General features: G+C 45.3%; 2 protein-coding genes across 3 annotated transcripts in view; both read right to left on the bottom strand.

Moving 5' to 3' along the window:
* UBE2Z (ubiquitin-conjugating enzyme E2Z) overlaps positions 1-282 on the bottom strand; it is a 13,755-nt gene extending 13,473 nt beyond the window's left edge. Inside the window, exon 1 of the mRNA XM_008568900.1 lies at positions 25-282. Within this exon, the coding sequence (XP_008567122.1) occupies positions 25-156 (132 nt within the window). The 5' untranslated portion in view covers positions 157-282. The remainder of the gene's footprint in view (positions 1-24) is intronic.
* An 8,099-nt stretch (positions 283-8,381) lies between these two features.
* ATP5G1 (ATP synthase, H+ transporting, mitochondrial Fo complex, subunit C1 (subunit 9)) lies at positions 8,382-11,084 on the bottom strand. Of its 2 annotated transcripts, XM_008568891.1 has the most exons (5): positions 10,967-11,084; positions 10,443-10,490; positions 9,392-9,469; positions 8,851-9,029; positions 8,382-8,600 (listed from the first exon to the last, which is right to left on the bottom strand). In XM_008568891.1, the coding sequence occupies exons 2-5, from the start codon at positions 10,479-10,481 to the stop codon at positions 8,486-8,488; spliced, it is 411 nt and encodes a 136-aa protein (XP_008567113.1). In that variant the 5' UTR covers positions 10,482-10,490; positions 10,967-11,084; the 3' UTR covers positions 8,382-8,485. The 2 variants fall into 2 exon arrangements, with proteins under 2 accessions (XP_008567113.1, XP_008567112.1); XM_008568890.1 differs by lacking the exon at positions 10,967-11,084 and having other exon boundaries at positions 10,443-10,909.
* Between the last annotated feature and the right edge of the window lie 4,809 nt (positions 11,085-15,893).

Below are 15,893 nucleotides of genomic sequence, written 5' to 3'. Positions count from 1 at the left end.
TGCCGCCGCTGCCGCCGCCCACACATCCGGCAGGAAAGGCGGCCCGAACCCGCCGCCGCTGCCGCTAACGCCAACAACACCAGCAACGCCGCTTGCCCCGGGGCCCGCCGCCCCGGCGCCTGCCGTCGCCGCCTCCTCAGTCGGACTCTCCGCCATCGCTGCTTCGCTTCCGGGACTGCTGGGCAGCACGTCCGCCCACCAGAGCGGCCGCTGCTCCCGCCCGCTCCCGCACCACCGAGAGCCGGGCCAGAGTGTCCCCACGCTCCGCTTCCACAGCCCGGGCGGCGCTGGCTCCGCCCACCTGCGCCCCAACCAGCGAGAGGCGCTCTGCAAGAGCGTCCACCTGCGGTCCTCCAGGGCGGGAGGCGTAGCAACTAGCGGGCGGGCGAGAGTTCTGGGCCCGCGTTGGTCCATCGCTGTGCGGGAGGAGCTGAGAGTCCAATTCCATGGAATGTTCTATTTTCAAGTGTTGAAAGAGGAGAAGAAAATTGAAAGTAGATGGGGGTGGGGAGGGCCATATCCACCCCCCTTAACGAAAGCGACCCTGAGACGTGTTCATGGGGTAGGATCGGGGATGCAGCTTCCTTGTGGGAATCTTGACTCGCCTAGGGCCTTTCCTGTCCGAAGGGCTCTGGGATTGATCTTTCTGCACCTTCATCCACCAGGGGCGGCTACAGTTGCCCTCTGCCTGCAACGGGAGCAAGAGGAAGGAAGGAATCAACCTGCGAGTGAAAAGCCACCTCTTCTTAGGGTTTATTCAACATATGTTTATGAAGGGCCTACTAAATGCCAGGTGCTGTTGCTAGGCAATATTGCCGTAGGGATAATGATACAGAACTAGAAAAACTTGGTTAAGGGAAGAAAAATCAGGTCTCCTGACTCCCACAAATCCCCGAATATACAGGAATCAAGGGACTGTGAATGTAAATCCTGAGAGGATCCCTTAGGACTTTCCTGAGATACATAAAGTGAAAAATAACCCTGTGATCTATAACAGAGGCCTTCCAAAAAAGAAGTTTCCTTTCCTCTCTAGCAAGAATATAGGCTCATAATATCTGGAAACCAGTGGGGCCAGATGTGTTTCAAAATTTAGAGTGTCACCCCTCAGCAGGGGTGGGGCAGCACCCAGTAACCAAACATGTTGATATTTCTGCAGCAAAATATATAAATATTCATACTAACTTTGGTACATTTATGAATATTCATATGAAGTCTGAATAGCCTCACTTTGGTTACATTTTGCCACCAAATCTGGTTTTTAAGAAAGTTGGGCTGGCTGGTTACCTCAGCTTGTTAGAGCACAGCCTTGTAACACTAAGGTCAAGGGTTTGGATCCCCATACTGGCCAGCTGCCAAAAAAAGAAATAAATAAAAATATTAAAATAGGCAAGGCTAAGCTACAATGTTCTTCGTTATGTTAGGTGCATTTTCTACTTAAGATGTTTTCAACTTGTGGGTTCATTGGGATGTAACCCCATCATAAAGAGCATCTGTATACGTTTTATACATTTTGAAAGAATTCTAGAATTTTACTTGGGCATTATTTATTTGGTGAGGTGGTCAAAGATCAATTTGCTGGATAATCTCACACAATGACAAAGACTACTCCATAGCTCCTCCATGGCTACAGACTGCAGAGGCGCAAAGATGGCCTGTAGGGAGAGAGGATTCCTCAGTTTATCTCTTCTTCACTACTGGACCATTGTTTTTAAGTCTGGGACTGATGGGGCAATAAACAGAAACACCTTAGATTCAGGAGTTTCAAGGTTTTAAAAAAAATCTTATTTAGTTTTTTACATTCTGTGATGATGTTGCAGAGCAGTTGGGAGGGGGAGAGGGGAAAGGGGAAGGAAATGTGATGGAAGGAGGAAGGAGGGGTGGGATTGAGGCCTGTGGCACCCCCCTCATTCCCACAGGGGAGACTGGGGAGCTTCCAGCAGTGGCTCGGTCATTGCTGGGCTGATACAGATGTCAGGGGTGTGTGGCAAAAGCCCTCGCCCCCTACTACCCCAGCTTGGGAACCTGGGGCCCTTCTTGCTGTGGCTTAGTGGTTGATGCTGGGGAAGTTGCCTGAGGCTTCTCACTGCCCTGGCTCTAGAGAGCCCGGGGCACTTTCTGTGGAAGCTCGGTGGTCATTGCTGGGCTGGTTGCATGTGTTGGGAGGCATGGCTGAGGCCCCTGGCCCTCCCGGCTTTCTGGCTTGGTAGCCCACGGGACTTCCAGTCCTTCTAGGTGTTATAGGTGTTCTTTGGTGAAGTGAGACCTTTACTAGTTAATATCAACTTTATCTCTGGTTGTGGGTACTTTGTTTTTTTTTTTCTGTTCTCTGTTGGATTATTTGCTGTTCCCACCACTTGAACTCTGAACTAGAACTAATTTGTAGTCCTTTGCTCACTTCTAAAATGGGGGAACTTCCTGTGGGGACCAGTACTTGAGCTCTGTGGTTGAGCTAAATTGCTGCTTTGCTGCTGATTCCCTAGGGAAGGCTTTTTGTGCAGCTCAGGTTTTAATGGTTGACTTTATAGGTACTTCCAGGTCTAGTGAAATCCAGTGCACATGGGTTATGTGGAAACTCTGGTCTGGGCCTGAGTCTTTTCATCAAATTGCACCCCATGCAATTTTATATTCCTGACCATTCTCCTCTGAGTGGTCCTACGCTGATTGGGGGGCAGATCAGCTGTCCTTGCTGTGCCCCAGTGTTCCCCTGGCGGGCCTGCTTACCCCACTGCCAGTGCTCCAAACACTTCCCATGGGACAGGCCGTGCTCTTGTCCCTTGCAGTGACTCACGGGCCTCTGAGTGGCTCCTTTTTTTCAGTTGTTCTGGCTCCTCACTCCTATGTGGGTCCACGGGAACCCTATTAGTGGTTTTGCTGGCATGGGGGCCACCAAGACCCTCTTCTCCCCTGCCACCTGCAAGCAACTCCATCTGTAGGGGCACAGCTGCGGCTTCTGCTGGCTCCTGTTCCATGCGCTCAGCAGCTCTAGCCTGGAAGTGGCTGGGGCTCGAAACGGTCAGAGGGGTTTTTTCTTTCTCTCATTGTGGTTTCTCCCGCCTTCATGCACTCTGTAGGTCTCTCCTCCTCTTCTCCTGAACTCTAGCTGCCCCAGCTTGGCTGTTGTTGCTTTTTATGGTTGTAAACTTGTTGATTTGTGGGAGAGAGTGACGCTGGGGACCATCTATTCCACCATCTTGACCAGAAGCCTCAGTTTTAAGTTTTAACCTGTACCACACTCTTACCTTCTTTGAGGCCTATTTCTGCATCCATAGAATGGTGATAATTCCTTTCTCTCCAGGTTTTTCTGAGGATTAAGTGTGATGTTTCTAGAAGTTTTGTAAAGTGGCAAGCACTGTACAAATCTGGCAGTTCACTTGCCTGTATTGCTTCTCTCCTCCAGGCCTTTGTTCATAATATTTTCTCTGCTTGGAATACTCTTTTCCTCTATCCTACCATGGGATATCCTAGTTATTTAACCTCTGTGAAACTCTGTTCCTCATCAGTAAAACTGAGAAAATAATTGTAGCTGCGAAGAAGAGATAATGTGGTAATTAATATGCACAGTGTCTGGACAGGGCAAGTGTTCAATTTCATTTCTAAATGGGTTGCCTCTTAATTTTATTAATTAGTTATTTACTTACTGAAGCATAATTGATTATACACATTTGTGGGGTAGAGTTGACTATCAGTGTTGTGTACAATATAAGTATTCAATAATTATTAACTTTTATTACTCTTTTTTAATATTCAGACATATACACTGGATAACTTATTATTCATACTCATCCTTCAAGGCTGGCTAGAATATTACTTTCTCTGCCAAGCTTTAGCACTTCCAGGCATATTATTATTATTATTATTATTATTAGTCATTTCTAATAACTCCCTCCTGATTCTCATAGCTGATTACTCATAACCTATATTACAGCACATATTACTTTTTATTTTAGTGGTTTGGTTACTCATTTGTCTGGCCAATAGATATGACCTCCTCTAAGGCAGAAAGTGTGGGGCACCTATCTTTGTATCTCTAGGACCTGACATTCAGTGGGTGCTGCATAAATGGTGAAGAGAATGGAAATGAGGACATGGTAGCCTGTCTCCCTTCTCCTGGCCTCCTTTAGGATTTTACCTCCTTCTCAGATAAGTCTGTTTTTTTTTCCCCAAAGGGCTGAGCCAAGCTTGCACAAAGAACCTGCAAGTCAAGGCCTGAAGGGCTGCAGAGGATGGCAGCTGTTTAAAGGACCAGTTCACTACTCTGGGAGGCCTCTAAGCTGCAGGGAGAGGAAGGGCCATACAGAGGCTAGCAGAATGTAAGTTGGCGCTGCTTAGTCCAGTGCTCACTGACTTTTCCAAGGCAACATCTGGCTGCTTGCCACTGGCAGCTTGGCCAGAGGGCAAGAGTTTGCTTTCTGGAGCCACTCCCATACCCTCTGAGGATGGGTGACATAACTGAGCAGTCTTCCTACAGGAACCTGGACCCAAGCCTCTCCTCCCGTCACTGCACTGCCCTGCACTGGACCATCTCTTGGTGAACAAAATTTTCTTGCCTTCTTTTCTTGTGCAACAAAATTTGGTAGCACCTTGCTCATGGCATCTAGGCAAATGCTCTCCCCCAAGGACAGGGACTGGCTGGCAAGTGTCCTTGTTCAGGCCACTGCTGTGTCTCTATTCTCCCTAAAAAGATACACCATGAAGATCCTTCTCCTTCTCTTCCCTAAGGTCTTGTGTCTCACTGCCCTCTGGGGCACTCCTTCCTCTCCAGGACCCAGCCTGTTGTCTTGGCTCAATGCTAGGGGTAAATGAAACTTAAAGAGTTTCCACCAGGTCATAAATCCTGGACTAAAAGGAACAAACAGAACTTGGACTGGATGTTTTGAGGCTTTTGTTATAAATAATAGCTATATTTAATAAATTAAAAACACATGTATTATGTGTTATTAGATATCTCATTAATGTGTCTTAATATATATTGCACGTATTACTTATTTGTGTATATTACCTATATTTTCTCATTTTGTTGTCACAACCTTCACAGATTGTTCTTATACCCATTTTATTTATTTGTTTATTTTGGCAACTGGCCAGTACGAGGATCCAAACCCTTGATCTTGGTCTAATAGAAAAACGAGCAAACGGGTTTATCAACGGGCAATTCACTAAGGAGGCAATATGAATTGCAGAATAGAATGCTCAACCTAACTAATCGAAGAAATATAAGTTTAAACGCACCATTTAGCACTTTTCAAAAGAGCAGAGTTCTTTTTATTAATGTGAACCTAGCACTCTCCTGTACTGCTGGTGAGAGTATGAATTAGAAAACCTTCCTAGAAAGTAACTTGACAGTATTTTTATTGAAAAGCTTTGAATGGTCCATGCTCTTTGACCCAACATTTCTTGAGTACTTGAAAGCCTTTAAACTCTCCATCCTCTTTGACCCGTAATAACTTCGTATAGCATACATTATACGAAGTTATACGAATCCGAACCCGTGGCCTTGGTGTTATCAGCACCACACTCTCCCGAGTGAGCCACGGGCCGGCCCCACAAGGCTGCATTTTAAATACCCATTTTAGAGAAGAGGAAATCAAGATTCAGGAGAGATCATTAACAACCCAGTTAGGAAGTGGCAGGGCTGGGATATGTACTTCTTTCTGACTCCTAATCCCATGCTCCTTGTTACAATGCTGAACTCTTAAGGCTGTGGTTCCTAATTTTTTTGGATCCTCTTCCAAGAACAATAGATCTCTGTATCCACTCACAAATTTTTGCAGCAAGCAAATGGTCTCATCTATGGACCCCACAGTGGACCAATCCTTAGTCCCTAGATAAAGAACCTCAATGATAAAGTTATGGTACTAACTAGCCTGTGTTGTGGGTAGGGGAGCATTTTCCCCTGACCCTCTAGGACTCCTTGGGCCCACTAACCACATTCCCAACCCTGCTGAGTTGGGTTTTTAAGTCTAGCAATTCATACTGATCAGCTGCCAGAAAGGAAAAAAAAAAAGACCAGCAGTTCCAAGTCTGTTTGGAACCCTCAATGAAGGGAAATTGTCAGCCTCCTGGTAAAAACTAGGTTACTGGAACTTCACAGGAAGGAAAAGGCAACCACCTTCCCTGAGGGCTGCTCCTTGATTACCACCAGAGGGTAGGGACCCAGCAGGGATGCCAGTGTCATCATAAAGGGTTATGGCTTTCTGTTTGTATAACAGCATTACCAGTTAATCCATTGTTCCCTTGGCGATACATCAGCTGGCAGTTCAACTTCCATCCCATTCCTTCTCTTTGGCCCTGAGATTCCTGGGCTGTCCTTCAGGGTCTATCACTGGCTTGCTGTGGGCAACCTTGAGGAAGTTACTTAAGGTGAAAGGGCTGGACAAGCAGCAGATTATGGTAGACCAGTAGTTCTCAACTGGACGTGATTTTGCCCCTCAGCTAGGAGACATTTGTCAATATCTGACATTTGGAAACTGGTTGTCACAACTTGGTGGTGGTGATGGGGGGTGTTACTTGCTACTGGCATCTAGTGGGTAGAGGCTAGGAAGGCTGCTAAACATCATATGCTGCTGCACAGGAAAGCCCTCCCCCCAAAAATGAATTACCTGGCCCCCAAAATGCCAAGGTTGAGAAATCCTGTGGTAGAAAGGCCATGATTGTTGAATAAATGTCAGATGGACTAGGATTGGAATCACTGGCCTATTGTATGACCTTGGGCAAGTCACTGAACTTGTACAAACCTTGTATGAGTCAGTAGTGATAGGAACACAGGCTCTGGAGTTTGAATCCCAGCTTTATTGGCCAGCTGTGTGACCTTAGGGAGGACGCCTCACTTCTCTGAGCCTCCTTCAGTTTCCCTACCTCTAAAATGACTTATTTCATAGGGATGTTGGAAGTTAATCATGGAAAGGGCTTAGCGCTGTACGTGACACAAAAGTGCTCAAATGTTAACCTTTGTTATTACAACGATAGCCTCCTTGCTTTTTTCTCTTGGAACTTGTACAGCATATAGCTTCTTCTTTTTTTCCTTAGTTTTTTTTTAAAAGATGACTGGTAAGGGGATCTTAACCCTTGGCTTGGTGCTATCTGCACCATGCTCAGCCAGTGAGCGTACCGGCCATCCCTGTATAGGATCCAAACCCATGGCCTTGGTGTTATCAGCACCACACTCTCCCGAGTGAGCCACAGGGCCGGCCGTGTACAGCATATAGCTTCTGAACCCACATATTTGATAATGTATGACATCACTCACTACTGTTTCCACTCTGTTGCCCCAAACTCCTTGAGGGCAAAGACCTTACATTTAGATTTCTTTGCCTCCCTCAAGGATCCTAGGAAAAGGAGGGGAAAAAAAAAAGGATCCTAGGAAGACATTACCAACTAAATATCTGCACGACTTTTTAAATTCCATGTAAATTGAATCCACTGTTATTAACTTACATTTTCCTGTAAGTTTTAACCCATTGAATTTGAGACAGACATGTACTCCAGCACCTCTGTATTAATTCTCTGTCCACAGCTTGCTCCTGCTAGGGCTTAGAGAAGAAGCAGCTTTATCTTACTTGGGTTATCAGTCCCACTTTAGCCAAGTTGGGGTAGACCCTAGGCATAGACTTTGAGACCACAAGGAAAATGCTTCATGAAGCTCTCTAAGCAATTCATTAGTTGACACTCCCCCCACAAAGTACTGTTTTTATGCCTACCAAAGCCAAGATTATAAATTCTTCAAGAAGAGATTGTGTACCTCATCTGCTTTATTCAAGAACATTTAGACACTCTAAGAAAGGCTAATTGATAATGAAAATAAAACTTACAAATGGGGCTAAATACAGATAGAGGCAGATAGAGGCCTACTTCCACCTTTAACATGCTGTACAACAGAAAGATAAAGTTTCCCTATCTGTGCCACCTTGTTGTGTGATCAAAATGAAAATAGATGGGACAACGTGGCAGCAGTTAAATGTTTAGGCTGGCCTGAGGGGGAATCCCAATTCCATAATTTACCAGTTCTGTGAGTTGGACAAGTTATTCTGCTTCTCTAAGCCTTGGGTCTCACTTGCAAAACAGGATTAACAATTGTGTTTATAATTCATAGGGTTGTTGAGGTAACAAATGTAAAACATTTGTTACAGAGCTTGGTGCAATTAAGCCCCTCTAAAATGTTACAAATTAATATGCTAATTTTGAAGGGGAAAAAGCACAGATTATCATTACTCCGATCCATGTTCCTCCTGGGAGATGACGAGAACCCTCCATGTTCTTACCGTTATGGCAGTGCTACTTCTCAGGCCTGAGGAGTTCCTAATCACCAATGGCCAACCCAATTCCTTCTTCCCACCTTTCCACGAAGGCCCTCCCCAAGGTCAAAGGACAGAGGCACAGGCATATGGATTTAGAGAAACGTGTTTAATGGTAAAACTTAGCACACTCCAGCACCAGGAATGGCATGGAGTTGAACCAGCAGGGACAGGTAGGTGACCCCCACGGAGCCTCACATGGCGAAGAGGATGAGGAAGGCGACCATCAAACAGAAGAGCCCCATGGCCTCAGAAAGGGCAAAGCCCAGAATGGCATAGGAGAAGAGTTGCTGCTTGAGAGACGGGTTCCTGCCAGGGACAGAGTTGGATGTCAGCCCAGGGAGAGAAGGGGGTGAGGACAGGGGTGGAGGTGGAGGACACAGGAGGGCGAGGTGAATGGGGAGTGCTATGAATGGGAGAGGGCCTAGCCTCGCCTGCACATATCCTGGGATTTGAATGGGCAAGCAGAGTCCCAACTTGGTAGGTTTAAGTGAGCCAGGGTGGATACGTATTAGGTGGAACTTACAGTGGGAGATGCTCTAGGCCACCCCAAACTTACCTGGCATAGCCAATGATCAAGCTGCCAAACACTGTTCCAATGCCGGCACCTGAACCAGCCACACCAACTGTGGCGGCTCCAGCACCAATAAACTTGGCCGCTGTGTCAATGTCCCGGGTGACAACACTGGTCTGGAACTCCCGTCTGGCCACCTGGAGTGGGGATCTGCTGTAGGAAGGCTAGATGGAGGGGAAATAAGGAAGGGAGAGAGCAGGGAGTTAGTGAGGCACAAGGACAGATGGCTGACTCCACCCTCTCAATCCAGCCACCTGAGTGTTGAAACTGCCTGGCAAGTACAGAATGCTGATTGCAGAATATGCTGGGAATTAGTCTTAGCATCTGTTTTCAGACAGGGCTAGAGAAATTTCATGGATTAGGGAAGCCCCACTTTTGCAATTTTCTCACCTACAGTGCTCACCTTGGGGGACTTAGTACTATAAAAACACCACAGATTCTCTAACTCTCCTCCCACATTGGCCTAAAGAACTCAACCTGAAGGACTCCTGTCTGGGTAAATTCTTGAGGGCCCTTCTTCCCTTACCTGTGTAGATGAGTTCACTGGTCTACTTAGGAAGGAGGCAGACATAGGTCTGATTAGACCCCTGGTACAAGAGCGGATCTGTAAAAACAGAAGACACATCCCCCAAATCAGGCAAGAAAAGAAAACACCCTAATTGCTGAGCTTCTGTTAAAAGTAACTACAAAGAAAGAAAGAAACAAACTATAAACATCATAAACAGAAAAAGTTCAATGTATTTCAAAGTCAATTACTTTATTCCTGTTTCTGTCAGATAGGCCTACAACACAGACAGCTGTCCTGATGGCCTCGTGTAGTTAGCAGGGGCAACTGTCACCACTCAAAACCATGGACCAAAGTTCAGTGCTATGGACACAGCCTTAATCAGTTTCCCAGAATGGAACAAAAACCCACACTAAAATCAAACCAGGTACAGAAAGGGTTTGTACTCAGATGACCAAAGAAATCAGAGGGGGGAAATTTGCTAAAATGTACTCAATGCTACACACCCTAAATGGAGTGGGCCAGTAAGCCTGGTGTGGCTCCTGAACAGCCATCTAAGGACAGCCTTCTGTAACATGGCTTTCTTGAGATATTCTTTGGTGCAGTGATTCTTAAATGGCTGAATAGTGGAATCTCCTGGAGAGTTCTAAAAAAATACAGATGCTTGGGTTCCATCCCCATTCCCAGAGTCTGATGTAATTGGTCTAAGGTGTAGCCTGGCATCAGGATTTTTCTTTTTTATCTCCTAGAGACAATATTTGGGGAAGCCATCAGGATTTTTAAAAGCTTCCCAAATGATTCTAAGTGCAGCAATGGTTGAGAATTGCTGTCTGGCTACAGCCAAGCCAGACTGAGGGTATAGGTCAGATCCAGATTCTCTGACAACATCCCAAAGCCAAGATAGCTTGGTTTACAGGCCCAAATAAACAGGCGTGTTACCTGCATCACATCCTACAGCCTCCCCAAAGAGCCAACATCATCAGGACGCCGAGCTCCTCTCAGTTCATTCATTAAGCATTGATGGCTCCCACACCACACCTGGCACTACAGAGCAACCCGAGCCGCAGCTTACCAGAGCCGGAGAAATGAGTAATGTCCCAGTGGTCTGCATTTTTTCAGTCTGCAGAGGGATAAAGAGTAATAATTCCATTGAGAGCCTGGTTACTTGCTAGTAGTGGCGACCTTTGACCTTTGGTTATCCCCTTGACCCCGTCCGTCCTCCCTGGACCACGCTCTTTCTTGCACCGTGACCCGGCTGAGGAGGGCATTAGAGGTCAGAGGGACAGCGCTAACTCCTGAGTCCTCCACTTTTAGCGCGGCAGGTCTGCACCGGAAAGTCACGAAGATCGGAATTAAAGGAAGGAGACCGAAGGCCCTGAAGGAAATGTTGCGAAAGGGGACGGTCTCCCGGGAAGACTGGAGGCAGATACAGGGCGGGTGACGTGCAGGGTCCTGCCCATCTTACACAGCTGTCCTCGACCCGCCCCAGCCGGGGCTGTTCATCGCTCATTACCGTCGGTAATGAACATTAATTGATAAGGCTACAGACTCCCACGTCACAACCCTGCCGATCACTGGCTCTCGGCCTCAACTCACCTGCACGCCCACTGCCCTGCAGCCCGGGTTTGGCCCACAGCGCTCGCCCGGCTCAAGGTGACTGACTCACCTCCCAGCTTTAGCCCTAGGTCTCAGCGCCCAGCTCCCCCACCACGTGTCCTGCGTTCCCTCCACTCTCATTGGCCGCAATCCCCCTGCGTTCCCATTGGTTAGCGTCATCGAGTGCTCCTTTCTTATTGGTTTTCTGCAGCTTCTTCCCTTCTGTCCACAGGAGCTTCGTGGCAATTCCCGCCTCCATGCGGTTAGAGGCGGGGTTTTCCTCCGAGATCTCGGTTACGATTGGTTGAGCCCTGAAACGCTAGACCATAGAGTCGGCGGGACTCAGGTTCCATAGCCTCTCTCACAAAATGGCGACCAAGGTGGACGCTGAAGAAAAAGGCGTGGGCGAGATGAACGGACGCGTGACGCAGACGGACACATGACCTTGGCTCTGAGCCTTCATTCGGGTGCTCGGGCCTCGGGGCACGTTGCATGTTGGGATTTGTAGTCGGGTCGGAGTCCCTGAGGGCAGCTGAGATCCCGCGAGACATTCCTCCCGAGGCCGGGAGAGCCGCCGCCTTTTCAGCAGTTCCCATCCTGGTGATTTGTGGAGAACGCTTCCGCCGTGGAGAATAAAGGCCGGCTGGAGAGTTCCCAAGTGGGTGAGCGCGCTTTTATGAGCCTCTGCCGGTGTTCAGCAGTCGTGGACTAGCAACCAGATGGTTTTTTAATAAGTATGTTTTACATCGTAAAAACAACATTCTAAGGGTAAAGCAGTATCCCAATAGAAAAACGAGCAAACGGGTTTATCAACGGGCAATTCACTAAGGAGGCAATATGAATTGCAGAATAGAATGCTCAACCTAACTAATCGAAGAAATATAAGTTTAAACGCACCATTTAGCACTTTTCAAAAGAGCAGAGTTCTTTTTATTAATGTGAACCTAGCACTCTCCTGTACTGCTGGTGAGAGTATGAATTAGAAAACCTTCCTAGAAAGTAACTTGACAGTATTTTTATTGAAAAGCTTTGAATGGTCCATGCTCTTTGACCCAACATTTCTTGAGTACTTGAAAGCCTTTAAACTCTCCATCCTCTTTGACCCAGTAATATCACTTCTAGGAATCTGTCCTGAAGAAATATTCAGAAATGCAAAGATTCTGTTAAAAGGATGTGCATTGCACAGTTTATGGAAATTGGAAACAGGTAAATGTTCCACCATGGTAAGTGATTAAACAAATTATGGTATCTTCACTTGTTGTTATAAATAAGCAGTAATGAAGCATGAAATAAAATAAAAATTTTGAAAAATATTTTATATTGAGGAAGTTTTTATCAACACCACACTCTGCCAAGTGAGCCACAGGCAGGATCCTTGAGGAAGTTTTTATGATGTAAGGTTTGGAAAATGCAAAGCTATGCATAGCACTGTGAAAAAATATATATGGAAAAAAGATTGGAAAAAAATTAAAAAGTTAAAGGTGAATTCTGGATGGTATAATAAGGTTGATTTATATTTTATGGTTATGTATTAAATTTATAATAGAAAAATATTAAAAATTGCACTAATCTGGAAAGGCAGAAATCTGGACTTTTAGAAAAACATTTTAAGATTATATGGAGACTTAAAATATTCTGCCAGCATGGTATAAGAGAAAGAATGTGGATTTTTAAATCACACAGACTTGAATTCCTATTACGGCTCCACCGTGTAACTGGTATATACATCTGAGCAGATTATCAAATCTCTCTTGGTTTTGTAAGTTACCATTTATTGAGACCTCACCATATGACAAGAACTGTGCTAGGGACTCTCACCTCTTATATGGTTTAACCCTTACAACAACTCTTTGAGGTAGGTATTATCCCTGGATTATATGGAGACTTAAAATATTCTGCCAGCATGGTATAAGAGAAAGAATGTGGATTTTTATATCACACAGACTTGAATTCCTATTACAGCTCCACCGTGTAACTGGTATATACATCTGAGCAGATTATCAGATCTCTCTTGGTTTTGTAAGTTACCATTTATTGAGACCTCACCATATGACAAGAACTGTGCTAGGGACTCTCACCTCTTATATGGCTTAACCCTTACAACAACTCTTTGAGGTAGGTATTATCCCTATCTTACAGATTACCCCATTTTCCAGAATATCTCAGATTGGCATATTTGGTAGGAGTTAAAGTTAGTATTTGAACCCAGGTCTGTCTGGGTGCGAAGCACAGGCTCGTAACGGTTCTGTAAAACTGAATAATTATAAAAATAGGGTTAACACTACCTATCCTACAGAAATATGAGATAAAATAAGTGCCAGGCACAAGTTGGTGGTGGGCAAATGTTTCCTTTCTGTTACTACTCTGGAACAAATTATATTTTCATGTGGGTTATTCCTGACTTTGTCCACATGTATTATTTTTTTTTCCTGACACTTAAAGAGCTTAGAATGTATTGATTTTTTTCCTCCATATTCGTATTTGTCACATAGCTCTACACATATTATACCTTTATATTTGTCAGGTTTATCCTGTGACCTACTGGAAAGTAGACAGTTCAGTGTTATGTTTAGAATGTGAATTTTGGAGTTAAACAAGCAGGGTTCAAATCCTGGCTCTGCCAGTTAGTTACTAGTGTGTGATTTGGGGCAATATTCTTTTGTTTTAGGGGATCTGAGCCCTTGACCTGATGTTATAGGGCTGTGCTGTAACCAGCTGAGCTAACTAGCTGAGATAACCAGCCAGCCTCTGGAGCAAGGTTCTTAACCTCTCTAAGGCTCTGTGCCTTCATCTATAAAATGGGGGTATTCCTTTTTCAACAGAACTTTTATAAGGAGTGAATGAGATAATATATGTGGAAGTGCTCTTTTTATTATTGAAGTAAAAAGTCCTGGTAAACCAGGAGAGGATGTGTGAAGAGGAAGGTAGTTGAGAAGCTTCTGGTCTAGGCCTGATATCTTGGGGTTTATACCAGCTGGCTTAGCCGAGGCCAAACAGCTTCTGTGGGAAATCTGAGAGGATTTCTTAGTAGGCAGAAATGCGTTTGATGAAGGAGGTAAAGGACAAACTTGTGGATAATAAGCCAGGTTCCTTTCTCTGAAGGCATTTCTCTCTTTTTAAATCCCACCTTTCACCCAGGAGTCTTATCTCAGATCATCTCTCTTTTCTTTCAAGCCTAGTTGCTCGCTCTTACTTCAGGAATTCAATTCAACAAACATTTTTGAGCACTTAACACATTCCAAGCACTGTCATTGGTGCTGTACACAAAAAGATGACCAGTAAGGGGATCTTAACCCTTGACTTGGTGTTGTCAGCACCACGCTCACCCAGTGAGCAAACCGGCCATCCCAATATAGGATCCGAACCCGTGGCCTTGGTGTTGTCAGCACCGCACTCTCCCGAGTGAGCCACGGGGCCGGCCCTGAGCACTTAACACATTCCAAGCACTGTCATTGGTGCTGTACACAGATGAATAAGACCAGTCTCTGCCCTGAAGAAACTCAAAATTAGCAGGGAAATAAATATGTAACAAATAATGAAAACTATTATGTTAATGCACAGCACAATAAAATTATGTCTGCAAAATACAAAGAAGGGAGGCATAATCTCAAGAGAACCAAGGAAGACTTTTTGAAAAAAAAGTGATTTCTGAGCTGGGTTATGAGGAAAAACATGTTAGTTAGATATATCAAAGGAAAGGGTGAGAATGAATGACACTATCCTAGGGAGAGTTAACAATGTATAAAAACACAAAGGAGAGTTGGTATATCCAGTCTTAGACCACTCAGCTGGGGCCAGGGTACAGCACAAGTATGACTGCTGCACTTGCATTTCTGCAGTATTGCCGGAGTAAATATTCGGGAAATGCTCCTGTCACAACACATAAAAGTGCTACATAAAATGTAACAAATATATTTTTAAATGCATAGTTTTATTTTTGACAGCTAAAAGAAAATATGTTCTATATTATATGCAGATCAACAATTTCCCTCACTCCAAAACACCTCCCATGCCAGATGACCCAGCTGATGATTATACTCATATATATGTTCTGTAACAATAATAGTAATAATCATAAAAGGAGAAGTTGGCTTTTGAGGGGGCGGCGAAGGGCATGGGGTAAAGGGGAGAGATGGTTCATGGTGGTAAATGCAAGTTTTTAAATGCGTAGTCGAGCTCACAAGAAAGTAGAGAAAGTCCTTATGGACCCAAAACAAAGAGCAAATGTAAAACCAGAGCACTAAACTGAAGCTGCTCTGACTGGGAATATGTTGAGATAGAGAAAGAGGTGTCAATCATAGAAATAAAGTGGAATGAGTTTTAATGCCCCATGGGGACAGAAGGGTTTGGGGCCTGTGCAAGATGGGGAGTTGGAATAGAAATTTCCAAAAATTGTGCTGAAAAGGCTAGCACCCTTCGAAGGGTGGACCTTAAAAAACCTTTCATAGGGAGGTGACAAGGAAGCTTGTCTGCCTATTCCTCGCTCCAAGTAGAAAAAAAAAAAGCTTTCCTGAGAATCTATAACTACAGGATTATACTTTATGTTGGTTTTAAATTCAAATCTATACCCTGTGGAATACCCAAGCTAAGAAATTGGTGTTAAAAGTGGTTCTAAAAGAATAATTATTGGGCTGGCCCGTGGCTCACTTGGTAGAGTGCGGTGCTGATGACACCAAGGCCATGGGTTCGGATCCTATATAGGGATGGCCGGTTTGCTCACTGGCTGAGCGAGGTGTGGGCGCAACACCGAGGGTTGCGATCCCGTTGCCGGTCCCGGTCCGGTACGGGCGCGACAGTGAGGGTTGCGGTCCGTCGCCGGAGACGAAAAAAGACAAAAAGGAAAAAAAAAAAGAGGCAGTTAAGGGCCGGCCCGGTGGCGCACTGCTTCAGTGCGCCACTTGGGAGCGCAGTGGCGCTCCCGCCGTGG

The sequence above is a fragment of the Galeopterus variegatus genome, unplaced genomic scaffold, assembly GCF_000696425.1.
Source record: "Galeopterus variegatus unplaced genomic scaffold, G_variegatus-3.0.2 Scaffold450, whole genome shotgun sequence".
Taxonomy (NCBI): domain Eukaryota; kingdom Metazoa; phylum Chordata; class Mammalia; order Dermoptera; family Cynocephalidae; genus Galeopterus; species Galeopterus variegatus.
This window is presented reverse-complemented; position numbering and strand designations above follow the sequence as displayed.